The following is a 14,795-nucleotide window of genomic DNA, read 5'->3' on the forward strand; positions in this document are numbered from 1 at the left end:
CGCATTAAGTAGAGATCACCTTGTTATCCAAGAGGAAATGGAGAGGCTGGAGGAAACTGCCTGAAAATGTAGAGCTGTGTTCCAGTAGCCATGTTTCTTGATGATGATTGTATAATGGTGTAGCTTTCACAGTGTGACTGTGTGATTGTGAAAACCTTGTGTCTGATGCTCCTTTTATCTACCTTGTCAACAGATGAGTAGAACATATGGAATAAAAATAAATAATAGGGGGAACAAATGTTAAAATAAATTTAGTTTGAAATGCTAGTGATCAATGAAAGGGAGGAGTAAGGGATATGGTGTGTATGGGTTTTTTTCTGTTTTTGTTTTATTTTTCTGTTATCTTTTTATTTCTTTTTCTGAATTGATGCAAATGTTCTAAGAAATTATCATGATGATGAATATGCAACTATGTGATGATATGGTGAATTGCTGATTATATATGTAGAATGGAATGATCACTATTAAGAATGTTTGTGTTTCTTTCCTGTAATTTTTTTAAAAAATAATTAAAAATTTAAAAAAATCATTATTATAGTGTACAATTCTATGACACCGAATACACTGACAATGTTGCATACACCATGTTTCTGTTTGCTAAAAGTTGCTGAAATGAAATATACCAGAAATGAGTTGGCTTTTAGCAATGTGAATTTATTAAAATTAAATAACAAGTTAAAATTCTAAGGCTATGGAAATGTCCAACTTAAGACATCAATAAGAAGATACCTCTACTGGAGAAAGGCCAGTGGCATCTGGGGTTCCGCTGTCATATGGGAATTCACATGGAGACATCTGCCAGTCCTTCTCTTCAAAATATCTCTGGGCTTCTGTGGGTCCTTGCGTGTTTTTCCTGAGACATTTCCATCTAAGCTTTCTTTCTCTGTGAGCTCTTTTAAAGGAGTCCAGTAAAGGATTAAGACCCACCTTGAATTAGTTGGGTCATATCTCCATGGAAACAACCTAATCAGAAGTCCCACCCACAATAGGTCTGCCCCACAAGAAGTGATTAAAAGAACATAACAGATTCAAACCTGCACACACCACAATCTATTTTCATCATCCCAAACAGAAACTCGCACACATTAAGCAATAACTCTCCATTTTCCCCTTCCCCCTGCCGCTTGTAACCACTATTCTGCTTTTGTTTCTATGAATTTTGATTGTTCTGAGTATTTTATATGACAGAAGTCATATTTGCCCTTTCCTTTCTAATTTTACTCAAAATAATGTTATCAGGTTCATCTCTATTGTAGCATGTATCAGCTCTTCATTTCTTTTTACAGTTGAATAATCTCCATTGTGTATATATATATATATATGTATACCACATATCATTTAACCCTTCATCTTTGATAGTCATGGGTTGCTTCCAGTTTTTGGCTCTTGTGAATAATGCTGCTATGGTACATTGGTATACAAATATTTGTTTGAGCCCCTGTTTTGAATTCTTTTTAATATACACCTAGAACTGGTATTGCTGGGTCATATAATAATCTGTGTTTAACTTTCTTAGGAAATGCCAAATTGTTTTCCATGGCAGTGCCACCATTTTACAGTCACACCATCAATGCACGAGGGCCCCTATTTCACTGCATCCTTACCAACACTTATTTTCCATTTAAAAAATATTAGCTATCCTAGTGGGTGTGAAATGATACTTATTGTGGTGTGATTTGCATTTCTCAAATGACTAATAATGTTGATCATCTTTTCATGTGCTTACTGTCCATTTGTAAATCTTCTTTGAGGAAATGTCTGTGCAAATCTTTGACCATTTCTAAATTAAATTTAACTTTTAAATTCAATTTTGTTATTGAGTTGTAGGAATTCTTTATATATTTTGTGTATTAAACACTTATATGGCTTTCAAATAATTTCTTTAGTTCTATAGGTTTTTTTTTTCACTTTCTTGATAATGTCATTTGATATACAAAAGTCTTTAATTTTGATGAGAGCCAGCGTAATCTATTTTTTCTTTTGTTGCATGTGCTTTGGGTGTAAAATCTAAGGCTTCATTGCCTACTACAAGGTCTTGAAGATGTTTCCCTATATGTTTTTCTAAAAGTTTTATCTTGTTAGTGCTTGTATTAGGTTGTTGAACCATTTTTGGATATTATGAAAGGTGGAGGTCTAAATTCATTCTTTTTACGTGTATTTTTTGTTTCAGCACTATTTGTTGAAGAGAACATTCTTTCCCCCATTGAATGGGCTTGGCACTCTCATCAAAAATCAATTGACCGGACTTCCGGAGAAGATGGCGGCTTAGTAAGACGCGCGGGTCTTAGATCCTCCTCCAGAAAAGCAACTAAAGAAACAGAAACAATACGAAACAGCTCCCGGAGTCACGACAGAGACCAAAAAAGACAGCGTACCCCATTCTGGAACGGCTGAACGGGTAGGGAGAATCCACTGCTGTGAGATACCCGAGGGGTGCACGTTTTCCCGGCTGGGGTGGCTGGCGTCTGGGGTCCCCTCCACGCACGTGGCTCCCCGGTCTGACTGGGAACATTGGATAGCGGGGCCCTCCCGTCACGCTTGGCGTCTCGGGCCAGCTGGGCAATTTGGACCAGCACTCCCCCAAGCCACGGCCAGCGACCCCCGCCTCCATGCGCGGTTTTCCGGGCCGACTGCCCCGCAGACAAACGACCGCCACGAGCGCCACCTACTGGGCAGGAAAAGAAAAACAGAGCCCAGAGATTCCACAGAAAAACCTTTCAACCAGCTGGGTCCCACACCCAGGGAGATCTGATCAAATGCCCAGACACCAGCAGAAAATAATGGATGACGCTCGGAAAATTGAAGATATGGCCCAATCAAAGGAACAAACCAATAGTTCAAATGAGATACAGGAGCTGAGACAACTAATGCTGAATATACGAACAGAAATGGAAAAACTCTTCAAAAACCAAATCAATAAATTGAGGGAGGACATGAAGAAGATATGGGCTGAACAAAAAGAAGAAATAGAAAATCTGAAAAAACAAATCACAGAACTTGTGGGAGTGAAGGACAAAGAAGAAAAAATGGAAAAAACAATGGATACCTACAATGGTAGATCTAAAGAGACAGAAGCTACAATTAGTGAACTGGAGGATGGAACAACTGAATTCCAAAAAGAAACAGAAACTATAGGGAAAAGAATGGAAAAACTTGAGCAGGGAATCAGGGAACTGAATGACAATATGAAGCGCACAAATATACGTGTTGTGGGTGTCCCAGAAGGAGAAGAGAAGGGAAAAGGAGGAGAAAAACTAATGGAAGAAATTATCACTGAAAATTTCCCAACTCTTATGAAAGACCTAAATATACAGATCCAAGAAGTGCAGCGCACCACAAAGAGAATAGACCCAAATAGGCGTTCTCCAAGACATTTACTAGTTAGAATGTCAGAGGTCAAAGAGAAAGAGAGGATCTTGAAAGCAGCAAGAGAAAAACAATCTGTCACATACAAGGGAAACCCAATAAGACTATGTGTAGATTTCTCAGCAGAAACCATGGAAGCTAGAAGACAGTGGGATGATATATTTAAATCACTAAAAGAGAAAAACTGCCAACCAAGACTCCTATATCCAGCAAAATTGTCCTTCAAAAATGAAGGAGAAATTAAAACATTTATAGACAAAAAGTCACTGAGAGAATTTGTGACCAAGAGACCAGCTCTGCAAGAAATACTAAAGGGAGCACTAGAGTCAGATACGAAAAGACAGAAGAGAGAGGTATGGAGTAAAGTGTAGAAAGAAGGAAAATCAGATATGATATATATAATACAAAAGCCAAAATGGTAGAGGAAAATATTATCCAAACAGTAATAACACTAAAAGTTAATGGACTGAATTTCCCAATCAAAAGACATAGAATGGCAGAATGGATTACGACCCAGCAATACCACTGCTAGGTATCTACTCAAAGGACTTAAAGGCAAAGACACAGATGGACAGTTGCACACCAGTGTTTATAGCAGCATTATCTACAACTTCAAAGAGATGGAAATAGCCAAAATGCCCATCAACAGACGAGTGGCTAAACAAACTGTGGCGTATACCTACGATGGAATATTATGCAGCTTTAAGACAGACTAAACTTATGAAGCATGTAATAACATAGATGGACCTAGAGAACATTATGCTGAGTGAGTCTAGCCAAAAACTAAAGGACAAATACTGTATGGTCCCACTGATGTGAACCGACATTCGAGAATCAGCTTGGACTATATCATTGGTAACAGAGACCAGCAGGAGTTAGAAACAGGGTAAGATAATGGGTAATTGGAGCTGAAGGGATACAGACTGTGCAACAGGACTAGATACAAAAACTCAAAAATGGACAGCACAATAATACCTAAGTGTAATGTAACTAGGTTGGAACACTGAATGAAGCTGCACCTGAAATATGGTTTTTTGTTTGTTTGTTTGTGTGTTTGTATCTTTTGTTTTTGTTTTTTCTTTTTCCTTTTTATATATATATATATTATTAGTATTATTATTTTAATTCTCTTCTCTATATTAACATTCTATATCTTTTTCTGCTGTTTTGCTAGTTCTTTTCCTAAATCGATGCAAATGTACTAAGAAATGATGATCATACATCTATGTGATGATACTAAGAATTACTGAGTGCATGTGTAGAATGGAATGATTTCTAAATGTTGTGTTAATTTCTTTTCTTTTTTTTTATTAATAAAAAAATTAAAAAAAAAAAATCAATTGACCATGGATGTGTGGGTTTATTTTTGGACTTTCAGTTTGACACCATTGGCCTATAAATGTGTCTATCCTTATGCCAATACCACACTGTTTTAATTATTGTAGTGTCGTAGCTAGTTTTGAAATCAGGGAGTATGAGGTCTCCAACTTTGTTCTTTTTCAAGATTATTTTGCCTATTCAGGTAGGTTGTATTTTACTGTTTCTTCACATACCTTGTAGGTTTTAATTGGATGGCCAGACATTGTAAATTTTATCTTGCTGGGTGTTGGATATCTTTATATTCTTAAAAATATTATTGAAATTTGTTCAGGGATGCATCCAAATTGCTTGAAAATAATTTTAGCCTTTAGTGTCTTGCCTTTTAAACTTTGTTAGGCAGACCCTGAGTAGCATCTAGGCTAGGGTTAATTTTCCGCTCTTACTGAGGTGAGACCCCTCTTAATACTTTAACTGATGCCTTGTGAATTATGGGATTCCCCCCCCTCTATCTATTGGAACAGATGCTATTCCAGGCCCTGTGTGAGCTGTAATCATTTTGTGTTATTTGCTTTAATCACTTTGTGTTGTTCTTTTCCTAGCCTCAGGTAGTTTCACATGCATGTGCTAAATAGTAGATTAGACTCTGCAGTTCTCCAGAGTTTTCTGAATGGTTCTCTCTTCTGTGCTCTGCCCTGCAAGCACTAGCTGCCTTGGCTTTCCTGAACTCCCAGCTCTGTCTTCTTAATTCAGAAATATTGTTGGGTTCTACCTGGGTTCATCTTTACAGCACTGTAGCTTGGAAACTGTTGTACAATTGTAGAGATGGACAATTGTAGAGATGACCTCATTTGTTTGCCATCTCAGAGATCACTCTTCTTCATTGTCTGATGTCCAGTATCTTGAGAGCTGTCATTACATGTTTTTTCTAGTGTTTTGTTTGTTTAATGTGGAAGAGTGTATTCAGTCGCTATTACTACATCTTGACAGAAAGTGCAAGTCTTCTTCCTAGTTTTACTTTTTTAGACCAAAATCCAGTTGTCTTTGTGTAGGAGCTATAGGCAGAGGCAGCTGTGGTCTTACTGTTCTGCCAAAAATATTATTTTCTATGTTCATTGTGGCAGCCTAAAGTTAGCTGGGCAAGAACTCTGATTTCCTGAAAATCATGGCTGCTGACCTGAGGTTCCTGCAGTTCAGTGGTACCCTCACTGACTTGAGACATCAATTATACCAAGTATATATGGGTCAGATTGGGGGTCCTCACACTGTGATATTTGGTATCTGGCAAAGTTTAGAGTCAAAGTTCATTTATATTTTTCCCTGCTCCCAGACTATAATATGCCTTTTCAGCAACCCTAAGCTGAAGGAGAGGAGGACCTTTTATTTATTCCTTAAATTGTATTTTTCTTCTTAGAGTGAATGATAGGTTGATTGGCCCTTTCTTCCATCTATGCATGCCTACACAATGTTTTACAGATATTCCATGAAATTTCTAGCATGTGAAACTAAGACATTTCTCCTTAATTGTAACCATCCATGATTTGTAGTCATTTACTTTCATAGAATCTGAGGATGGGAGAGAATATCTTGAATAAGCAGGTTGCTTTTTAGATGCTGGCTCCTCATGGAGTAACAGCTCTGTGCCCTGTTCCTTCTTTCCCCACTAGCATAACGTTTGGCTCAGAATGGAAGCTCAGCAGATGCTGGTTGAATGAATAGCTAGTATCCTGAATTTATGACACACAGGAATTGTCAGGCTGTGTCCTTGTTTTTGATTCAGAAAATATGCTTATTACATTATGTGACAGGACTGAGTCTTTTTTGTCTTTATGTCCTGCAGGGCTCAAAGTACCTTGAAGGTTCTCAGTCAGTGTTGATGGTATTGAGTTGACTCCTAGAGATGGCTCCAGAGATGCTGTTTCTGGCCGGTGGGAACTTCAAGCCACCAGATGCCCTGACTCAGGTTGGAGGGGTTGTCTTGTCATAAAGTCCCCTGAGACATGATGCCACACAAACACCACTCCCTGAAGAAAGGGGGCTTGTGCCCTGGATTCCCAGACTTAACTGGGTGCCAGTGCTCTTCTTAGGCTTGGTCCTGGGGCCTGGGAGGAGGTGGGCAGGCTGCCTGGACACTAATGTGTCAAAGGATTCTCTGCAAATCACAGACTTCATCCAGGTTGGTATATTTCATAAGCAAGTCTGAAAGGTTGTCCTTAATACACCGTGCAAGCTGGAGGAAATTGTCTTCACAGACCCTGGCCTACCTTTTCTGCATCCTTTCCTACTTGGCCTGTCCCCATGCCCCCCCCTCCTCTTTTCTTCCTCCGGACTCATTCTCTCCCTTTCTTCCTCCAAACTTCCTCTCAGTAAAAGCCCCATAACTTCATTTACACTGAGCTATAAATGACTAACAGAGCTTACTGTTTAATATATTGCTAGTAGTATTCACAGAAAGATACAGTAGATATCCTTTTCAAACCTGTTCGGATTTAGATAAACCACTGATCCGTGCAATCACACATTCCTGCTGTATCCTTTATCTGAGGCCAGGCCCTGGGAGGTACTACAATGAGCAGGTCTAGGGAGGTCCCCCAGAAAGCCTGATCAAGGATAGTAGAGCTGTCCCAGGAGCACTGAGGGGGATGCTGAGGGAAGCCAACCTGCAAGCAGGAGAGAGCAGTTCTGAGTCTTTGTCATAACCAATATGTGAGGTGGTGGGTTGGAATGAGAGGACCCCAGAGAGGGGCCTTCTCTGCAGGAGGAATGCAGAGAAGGCACCTCAAGCAATACTGTCACCCAGGTTCTGGCAGAAAGAGCAGGGACCTGGGAAAAAGGAGGGAAAACAGAGCAGGAAGTCAGACAACTGAGGGAGCAGGTGATCTGAGGAGGCAGGCACCATTACAGTCTACGGAGATGAAATGAGCCGAGGCCTGAAGGGGCTCAACTGGGTTTGGTGACCTTAGTGGGAGGAGTTTCAGAGGCCAAAAGGGACAATAATGGATTGAAGTGAGTGGAAGTGTGAGCGAGCAGTAGAGCGGATTTAGACATCAACTTCAGGCAGCTCTCTCAAGGAGACTGAGGTGGGTAGGGGGGAATTTGGGCAGGGCTGGAGAAGAGACGAGGGCTCTGAGAGAAGGGACAAGGACTCAGGAAGTCAGGAAGAAGGTATTTTGTTTAATAGAAGAGACTGAATGATGTGTTAAAATGCTGAAAGAAAGGCATCAGAGAAGAGGGAAGGCTGAGCATGCAGATGAGAGGGGCCCCCTGGATGCCAAGGTGGTAAGAAGACCAGAAGGAATGAGCATGGGAGTGGGACTCTCCTCAGAGAGGGGGAGGGCAGCCTCCTCCACTGGAGGAGGAAATGGCCTGTGAGGGGGCAGATATAGGGGAGGTTTGGTGGCAGAAAGTAGAAGATGCTTCTACTTGATGGTACTGTACTTGTATTCTCCACTGAAAGTGATGAGGTGGGTAGAGTATCTTTAAGGTTTAAAGACAGAATCTGAAATAGTCCCTGTAGAGACTTGTGGAAGTGGAACCTTGCCAGGTCACACCAAGGGTCCAACTCACATTGGAGGCCTTGACTTTATTTTATTTATTTATTTTTTAATACATGGGTAGGCACCGGGAATCGAACCTGGGTCTCCAGCATGGCAGGCGAGAACTCTGCCACTGAGCCATTGTGGCCCACCCAAGGAGGAGGCCTTGACTTTAAACGGTGCCAGAGTATGTAGAATTCTGATAGTTATGGTGAATTTCAGACTAATATTCTAAGGAGGTTTAGGGAATCTCCTCCAGCACTCCCCCAAGTTATTCCAAAAATGCTGCATAAACCAGAAAACATTTAAGTAGTTTTTAAACATCATTATTTATATTATTATTAGCCATCTATATACACATAGGGTCATTTTACACAAAATATTCAATGAAGGTATTCCATTTTCCTTAATCCCGTCTTAACCCCTGTGCTGGTTTGAAAGGATGTATGTCCCCTAGAAAAGTGATGTTTTAATCTAAATCCCATTTCATAAAGGTAGTATAATCCCTATTCAATACTGTATGTTTGAAACTGTCATCTCCCTGGAAATGAGATTTAATCAAAAGAGGTTCTTAAACTAGATTAGCTGGAGGCAGTCTCTCCATCTATTTGGGTGGGTCTTGATAAGTTTCTGGAGTCCTATAAGAGAGGAAGCATTTTGGAAAATGAAGGAGATTCAGAGACAGCAGAGAATGCTACAGCACCACAAAGCAGAGAGTCCACTAGCCAGTGCTTTGGAGATGAAGAAGGAAAAACACCTCCCAGGGACCTTCATGAAACAGGAAGCCAGGAGAGAAAGCTAGCAGATGATGCTGTGCTCGCCATGTGCCCTTCCAGCTTAGGGAGAAACTCTGTGTTCACTATGTGCCCTTCCACTTGAGAAAGAAACCATGAACTTCATCAGCCTTCTTGAACCAAGGAAACTTTCCCTGGATGCCTTAGTTTGGGCATTTCTATAGACTTGTTTTAATTGGGACACTTTCTCGGCCTTAGAAGTGTAAACTAGAATCTTATTAAATTCCCTCATTCAAAAGCCATTCTGTTTCTGGTTTATTGCATTCCAGCAGCTAGAAAACTAGAACAACCCCCTCTTCCCATCCTGATTCCCTCCAGCTCTGTGGGCATTGAAACCAAACTTTCATTTGGGGCTCTGAGGTATTGGGAGGCATTCCCAAGCATTTTCCAAGCTTCTTGTACTAGTTCACCCTTTTCCTGAGCTTAGTTTCCAGCTGGGACCAGCTGACTAGACCCCTGGCTGAACTCTCCAGCTGGAGGTCCTTGGGTTTCCCCAGCTACCTCTCATCCACTGCAATCCCTGCACACCACACAGCAAAAGAAGCACCAAATCCCAGGCCTGTGTGACACACTGACTGTTGCCCCATCTTTTCTTCCTAGGCTGAAAATGGTGTTTGGTCTGTGCTGCCAGACAGAAAGGTAAAGTTTATGTAGGCCATGTTACTGAGCCCCATATTTGTGTGTGTGTGGAGAATATAGGTAGGGAACCACCAACATGACAATGCCAAGATGCTCTGCTTGTCCTGGGGTAGGGGTTCCAGAAGAGAAGGATGGGTCATGGGATAGTACTGCTAATTTGGGTTTAGCAGTTTCCAAACTGCTATCTGGTTATCTGGTAGATAACCCAGAGTAGGGAGGGCTTTGGAAGACTGCAGGGAGAAGAACTAATCCAGCACTAGATAAACAATTGTGGCTGTCCATACAAGGCCAGTGGGCTGGTCCTTGCCTTCTGGCTGAAGAAGCAAGGTAGACCAGTTAAGTAATTAAGCAAGTCAGGAAGGCAAGAAGTATGTGTTTGCTCCAGGTTCAAGTCTGGCTGTCAAAGGAGTTGGCAGGGCAGGGACTCATACTTTTCAGACAGCAGAGACCCCAGGCCAAGCCTGATGCAGTTGGTGGATTTATTCCTTCATAGATGTGGATTGGATGCCCCCTGGTTGAATAGGTTCTGGGGTCTGGATTGGGGAGGAAAGCCAGTGCCCACAAGTGAAGACAGAAGCCACCCCAGCTTCACACTAAGCTCTGCTTGGTCCCCAGGTTCTGCAAGTCCCTGTATGCCATACACATCTTCATGCTTGCAGGTAAGGCCCTGGGGATGAAGAAACCCACCTCAAGGTCACCAATCTCCAGCTGCCCAACATGTCTCCCCAGAGGACCCCTCTGAGGCTGCCTTGTACTGGCTCCCCAAGGGCTGCGCTTTGCCCCTTTCTTCCCTCTGCACCTTCATTGTGAAACTGAGGTCTAACTCTCAAACCTGTACTTTTCCAAACAAAACAAAAGGAAAATGAAAGTGGCCTATAGCAGGGATCTTCATCGTTTGCTTTCATATCTTTTGAAAAATGTTATACTCCCTCATGTATTTTTTTTATTAATTAAAGAAAAAAAAGAAATTAGCACAACATTTAGAAATCATTCCGTTCTGCATATGCATTCAGTAATTCTTAACATCATCACATAGATGCATGATCATCGTTTCTTAGTACATTTGCATCGATTTAGGAAAAGAACTAGCAAAACAACAGAAAAAGATATAGAATGTTAATATAGAGAAAAAAATTTTAAAAAATAATAAAAAAGACACAAACAAACAAACAAACAAAAAACTATAGCTCAGATGCAGCTTCATTCAGTGTTTTAACATAATTACATTACAATTAGGTAGTATTGTGCTGTCCATTTTTGAGTTTTTGTATCTAATCCTGTTGCACAGTCTGTATCCCTTCAGCTCCAATTACCCATTATCTTACCCTGTTTCTAACTCCTGCTGGTCTCTGTAACCAATGACATATTCCAAGTTTATTCTTGAATGTCGGTTCACATCAGTGGGACCATACAGTATTTGTCCTTTAATTTTTACTAGACTCACTCAGCATAATGTTCTCTAGGTCCATCCATGTTATTACATGCTTCATAAGTTTAGTCTGTCTTGAAGCTGCATAATATTCCATCGTATGTATATACCACAGTTTGTTTAGCCACTTGTCTGTTGATGGACATTTTGGCTGTTTCCATCTCTTTGCAATTGTAAATAATGCTTCTATAAACATTGGTGTGCAAATGTCCGTTTGTGTCTTTGCCCTTAAGTCTTTTGAGTAGATACCTAGCAATGGTATTGCTGGGTCGTATGGCAATTCTATATTCAGTTTTTGAGGAACTGCCAAACTGCCTTCCACAGTGGTTGCACCATTTGACATTCCCACCAACAGTGGATAAGTGTGCCTCTTTCTCCGCATCCTCTCCAGCACTTGTCATTTTCTGTTTTGTTGATAATGGCCATTCTGGTGGGTGTGAGATGATATCTCATTGTGGTTTTGATTTGCATTTCTCTAAAGGCCAGGGACATTGAGCATCTCTTCATGTGCCTTTTGGCCATTTGTATTTCCTCTTCTGAGAGGTGTCTGTTCAAGTCTTTTTCCCATTTTGTAATTGGGTTGGCTGTCTTTTTGTTGTTGAGTTGAACAATCTCTTTATAAATTCTGGATACTAGACCTTTATCTGATATGCCATTTCCAAATATTGTCTCCCATTGTGTAGGCTGTCTTTCTACTTTCTTGATGAAGTTCTTTGATGCACAAAAGTGTTTAATTTTGAGAAGCTCCCATTTCTTTCTTTCTTTCTTCAGTGCTCTTGCTTTAGGTTTAAGGTCCAAAAAACCGCCTCCAATTGTAAGTTTCATAAGATATCTCCCAACATTTTCCTCTAACTGTTTTATGGTCTTAGACCTAATGTTTAGATCTTTGATCCATTTTGAGTTAACTTTTGTATAAGGTGTGAGATATGGGTCTTCTTTCATTCTTTTGCATATGGATATCCAGTTCTCTAGGCACCATTTATTGAAGAGACTGTTCTGTCCCAGGTGAGTTGGCTTGACTGCCTTATCAAAGATCAAATGTCCATAGATGAGAGGGTCTATATCTGAGCACTCTATTTGATTCCATTGGTCGATATATCTATCTTTATGCCAATACCATGCTGTTTTGACCACTGTGGTTTCATAATATGCCTTAAAGTCCGGCAGCTTGAGACCTCCAGCTTCGTTTTTTTTCCTCAAGATACTTATAGCAATTCGGGGCACCCTGCCCTTCCAGATAAATTTGCTTATTGGTTTTTCTATTTCTGAAAAATAAGTTGTTGGGATTTTGATTGGTATTGCATTGAATCTGTAAATCAATTTAGGTAGGATTGACATCTTAACTATATTTAGTCTTCCAATCCATGAACACGGTATGCCCTTCCATCTATTTAGGTCTTCTGTGATTTCTTTTAACAGTTTTTTGTAGTTTTCTTTGTATAGGTCTTTTGTCTCTTTAGTTAAATTTATTCCTAGGTATTTTATTCTTTTAGTTGCAATTGTAAATGGGATTCGTTTCTTGATTTCCCCCTCAGCTTGTTCATTGCTAGTGTATAGAAATGCTACAGATTTTTGAATGTTGATCTTGTAATCTGCTACTTTGCTGTACTCATTTATTAGCTCTAGTAGTTTTGTTGTGAATTTTTCTGGGTTTTCGAGTATAGTATCATATTGTCTGCAAACAGTGATAGTTTACTTCCTCCTTTCCAATTTTGATGCCTTGTATTTCTTTTTCTTGTCTAATTGCTCTGGCTAGAACCTGCAACATGATGTTGAATAATAGTGGTGATAGTGGTCATCCTTGTCTTGTTCCTGATCTTAGGGGGAAAGTTTTCAATTTTTCCCCATTGAGGATGATATTAGCTGTGGGTTTTTCATATATTCCCTCTATCATTTTAAGGAAGTTCCCTTGTATTCCTATCTTTTGAAGTGTTTTCAACAGGAAAGGATGTTGAATCTTGTCAAATGCCTTCTCTGCATCAATTGAGATGATCATGTGATTTTTTTGCTTTGATTTGTTGACATGGTGTATTACATTAACTGATTTTCTTATGTTGAACCATCCTTGCATACCTGGGATGAATCCTACTTGGGCATGATGTATAATTATTTTAATGTGTTGTTGGATTCGATTTGCTAGAATTGTGTTGAGGATTTTTGCATCTATATTCATTAGAGAGATTGGTCTGTAGTTTTCTTTTTTTGTAATATCTTTGCCAGGTTTTGGTATGAGAGTGATGTTGGCTTCATAGAATGAATTAGGTAGCTTTCCCTCCACTTCCATTTTTTTGAAGAGTTTGAGCAGAGTTGGTACTAATTCTTTCTGGAATGTTTGGTAGAATTCACATGTGAAGCCATCTGGTCCTGGACTTATCTTTTTAGGAAGCTTTTGAATGACTGATTCAATTTCTTTACTTGTGATTGGTTTGTTGAGGTCATCTATTTCTTCTTGAGTCAAAGTTGGTTGTTCATGCCTTTCTAGGAACTTGTCCATTTCATCTATATTGTTGTATTTATTAGCGTAAAGTTGTTCATAGTATTCTCTTATTACCTCCTTTATTTCTGTGAGGTCAGTGGTTATGTCTCCTCTTCCATTTCTGATCTTATTTATTTGCGTCCTCTCTCTTCTTCTTTTTGTCAATCTTGCTAAGGGCCCATCAATCTTATTGATTTTCTCATGGAAACAACTTCTGGTCTTATTGATTTTCTCTATTGTTTTCATGTTTTCAATTTCATTTATTTCTGCTCTAATCTTTGTTATTACTTTCCTTTTGCTTGCTTTGGGGTTAGTTTGCTGTTCTTTCTCCAGTTCTTCCAAGTGGACAGTTAATTCCTGAATTTTTGCCTTTTCTTCTTTTCTGATATAGGCATTTAGGGCAATAAATTTCCCTCTTAGCACTGCCTTTGCTGTGTCCCATAGGTTTTGATATGTTGTGTTTTCGTTTTCATTCGCCTCGAGGTATTTACTAATTTCTCCCTTGACCCACTCGTTGTTTAAGAGTGTGTTGTTGAGCCTCCACATATTTGTGAATTTTCTGGCACTCTGCCTATTATTGATTTCCAACTTCATTCCTTTATGATCCGAGAAAGTGTTGTGTATGATTTCAATCTTTTTAAATTTGTTAAGACTTGCTTTGTGACCCAGCATATGGTCTATCTTTGAGAATGATCCATGAGCACTTGAGAAAAAGGTGTATCCTGCTGTTGTGGGATGTAATGTCCTATAAATGTCTGTTACGTCTAGCTCATTTATTGTAATATTCAAATTCTCTATTTCTTTATTGATCCTCTGTCTAGATGTTCTGTCTATTGATGAGAGTGGTGAGTTGAAGTCTCCAAGTATTATGGTATATGTGTCTATTTTCCTTTTCAGTGTTTGCAGTGTATTCCTCACGTATTTTGGGGCATTCTGGTTCGGTGCATAAATTTTTATGATTGTTATGTCTTCTTGTTTAATTGTTCCTTTTATTAGTTGATAGTGTCCTTCTTTGTCTCTTTTAACTGTTTTACATTTGAAGTCTACTTTGTTGGATATTAGTATAGCTACTCCTGCTCTTTTCTGGTTATTTGCATGAAATATCTTTTCCCATCCTTTCACTTTCAACCTATATTTATCTTTGGGTCTAAGATGTGTTTCCTGTAGACAGCATATAGAAGGATCCTGTTTTTTAATCCATTCTGCCAGTCTATGTCTTTTGATTGGGAAATTCAGTC

The 14,795-nt window shown here is 39.6% G+C and overlaps 1 protein-coding gene across 11 annotated transcripts in view; it reads left to right on the plus strand.

Annotated features, from left to right (window-relative positions):
• Positions 1–14,795, plus strand: part of LOC143691066 (uncharacterized) — a 53,718-nt gene that overhangs the window by 23,374 nt on the left and 15,549 nt on the right. For 5 of the 11 annotated variants that reach the window (XM_077169040.1, XM_077169039.1, XM_077169036.1 and 2 more), the window contains exons 2-4: positions 6,524–6,859; positions 9,614–9,652; positions 10,268–10,311. In XM_077169040.1, the coding sequence (XP_077025155.1) occupies positions 6,819–6,859; positions 9,614–9,652; positions 10,268–10,311 (124 nt within the window). In that variant the 5' untranslated portion in view covers positions 6,524–6,818. Of the gene's footprint in view, positions 1–2,170; positions 2,399–6,523; positions 6,860–9,613; positions 9,653–10,267; positions 10,312–14,795 lie in introns of all 11 variants that reach the window. The other 6 variants (XR_013179335.1, XR_013179337.1, XR_013179336.1 and 3 more) reach the window with 2 other exon arrangements.

Source organism: Tamandua tetradactyla, chromosome 7, assembly GCF_023851605.1.
Source record: "Tamandua tetradactyla isolate mTamTet1 chromosome 7, mTamTet1.pri, whole genome shotgun sequence".
NCBI lineage: Eukaryota > Metazoa > Chordata > Mammalia > Pilosa > Myrmecophagidae > Tamandua > Tamandua tetradactyla.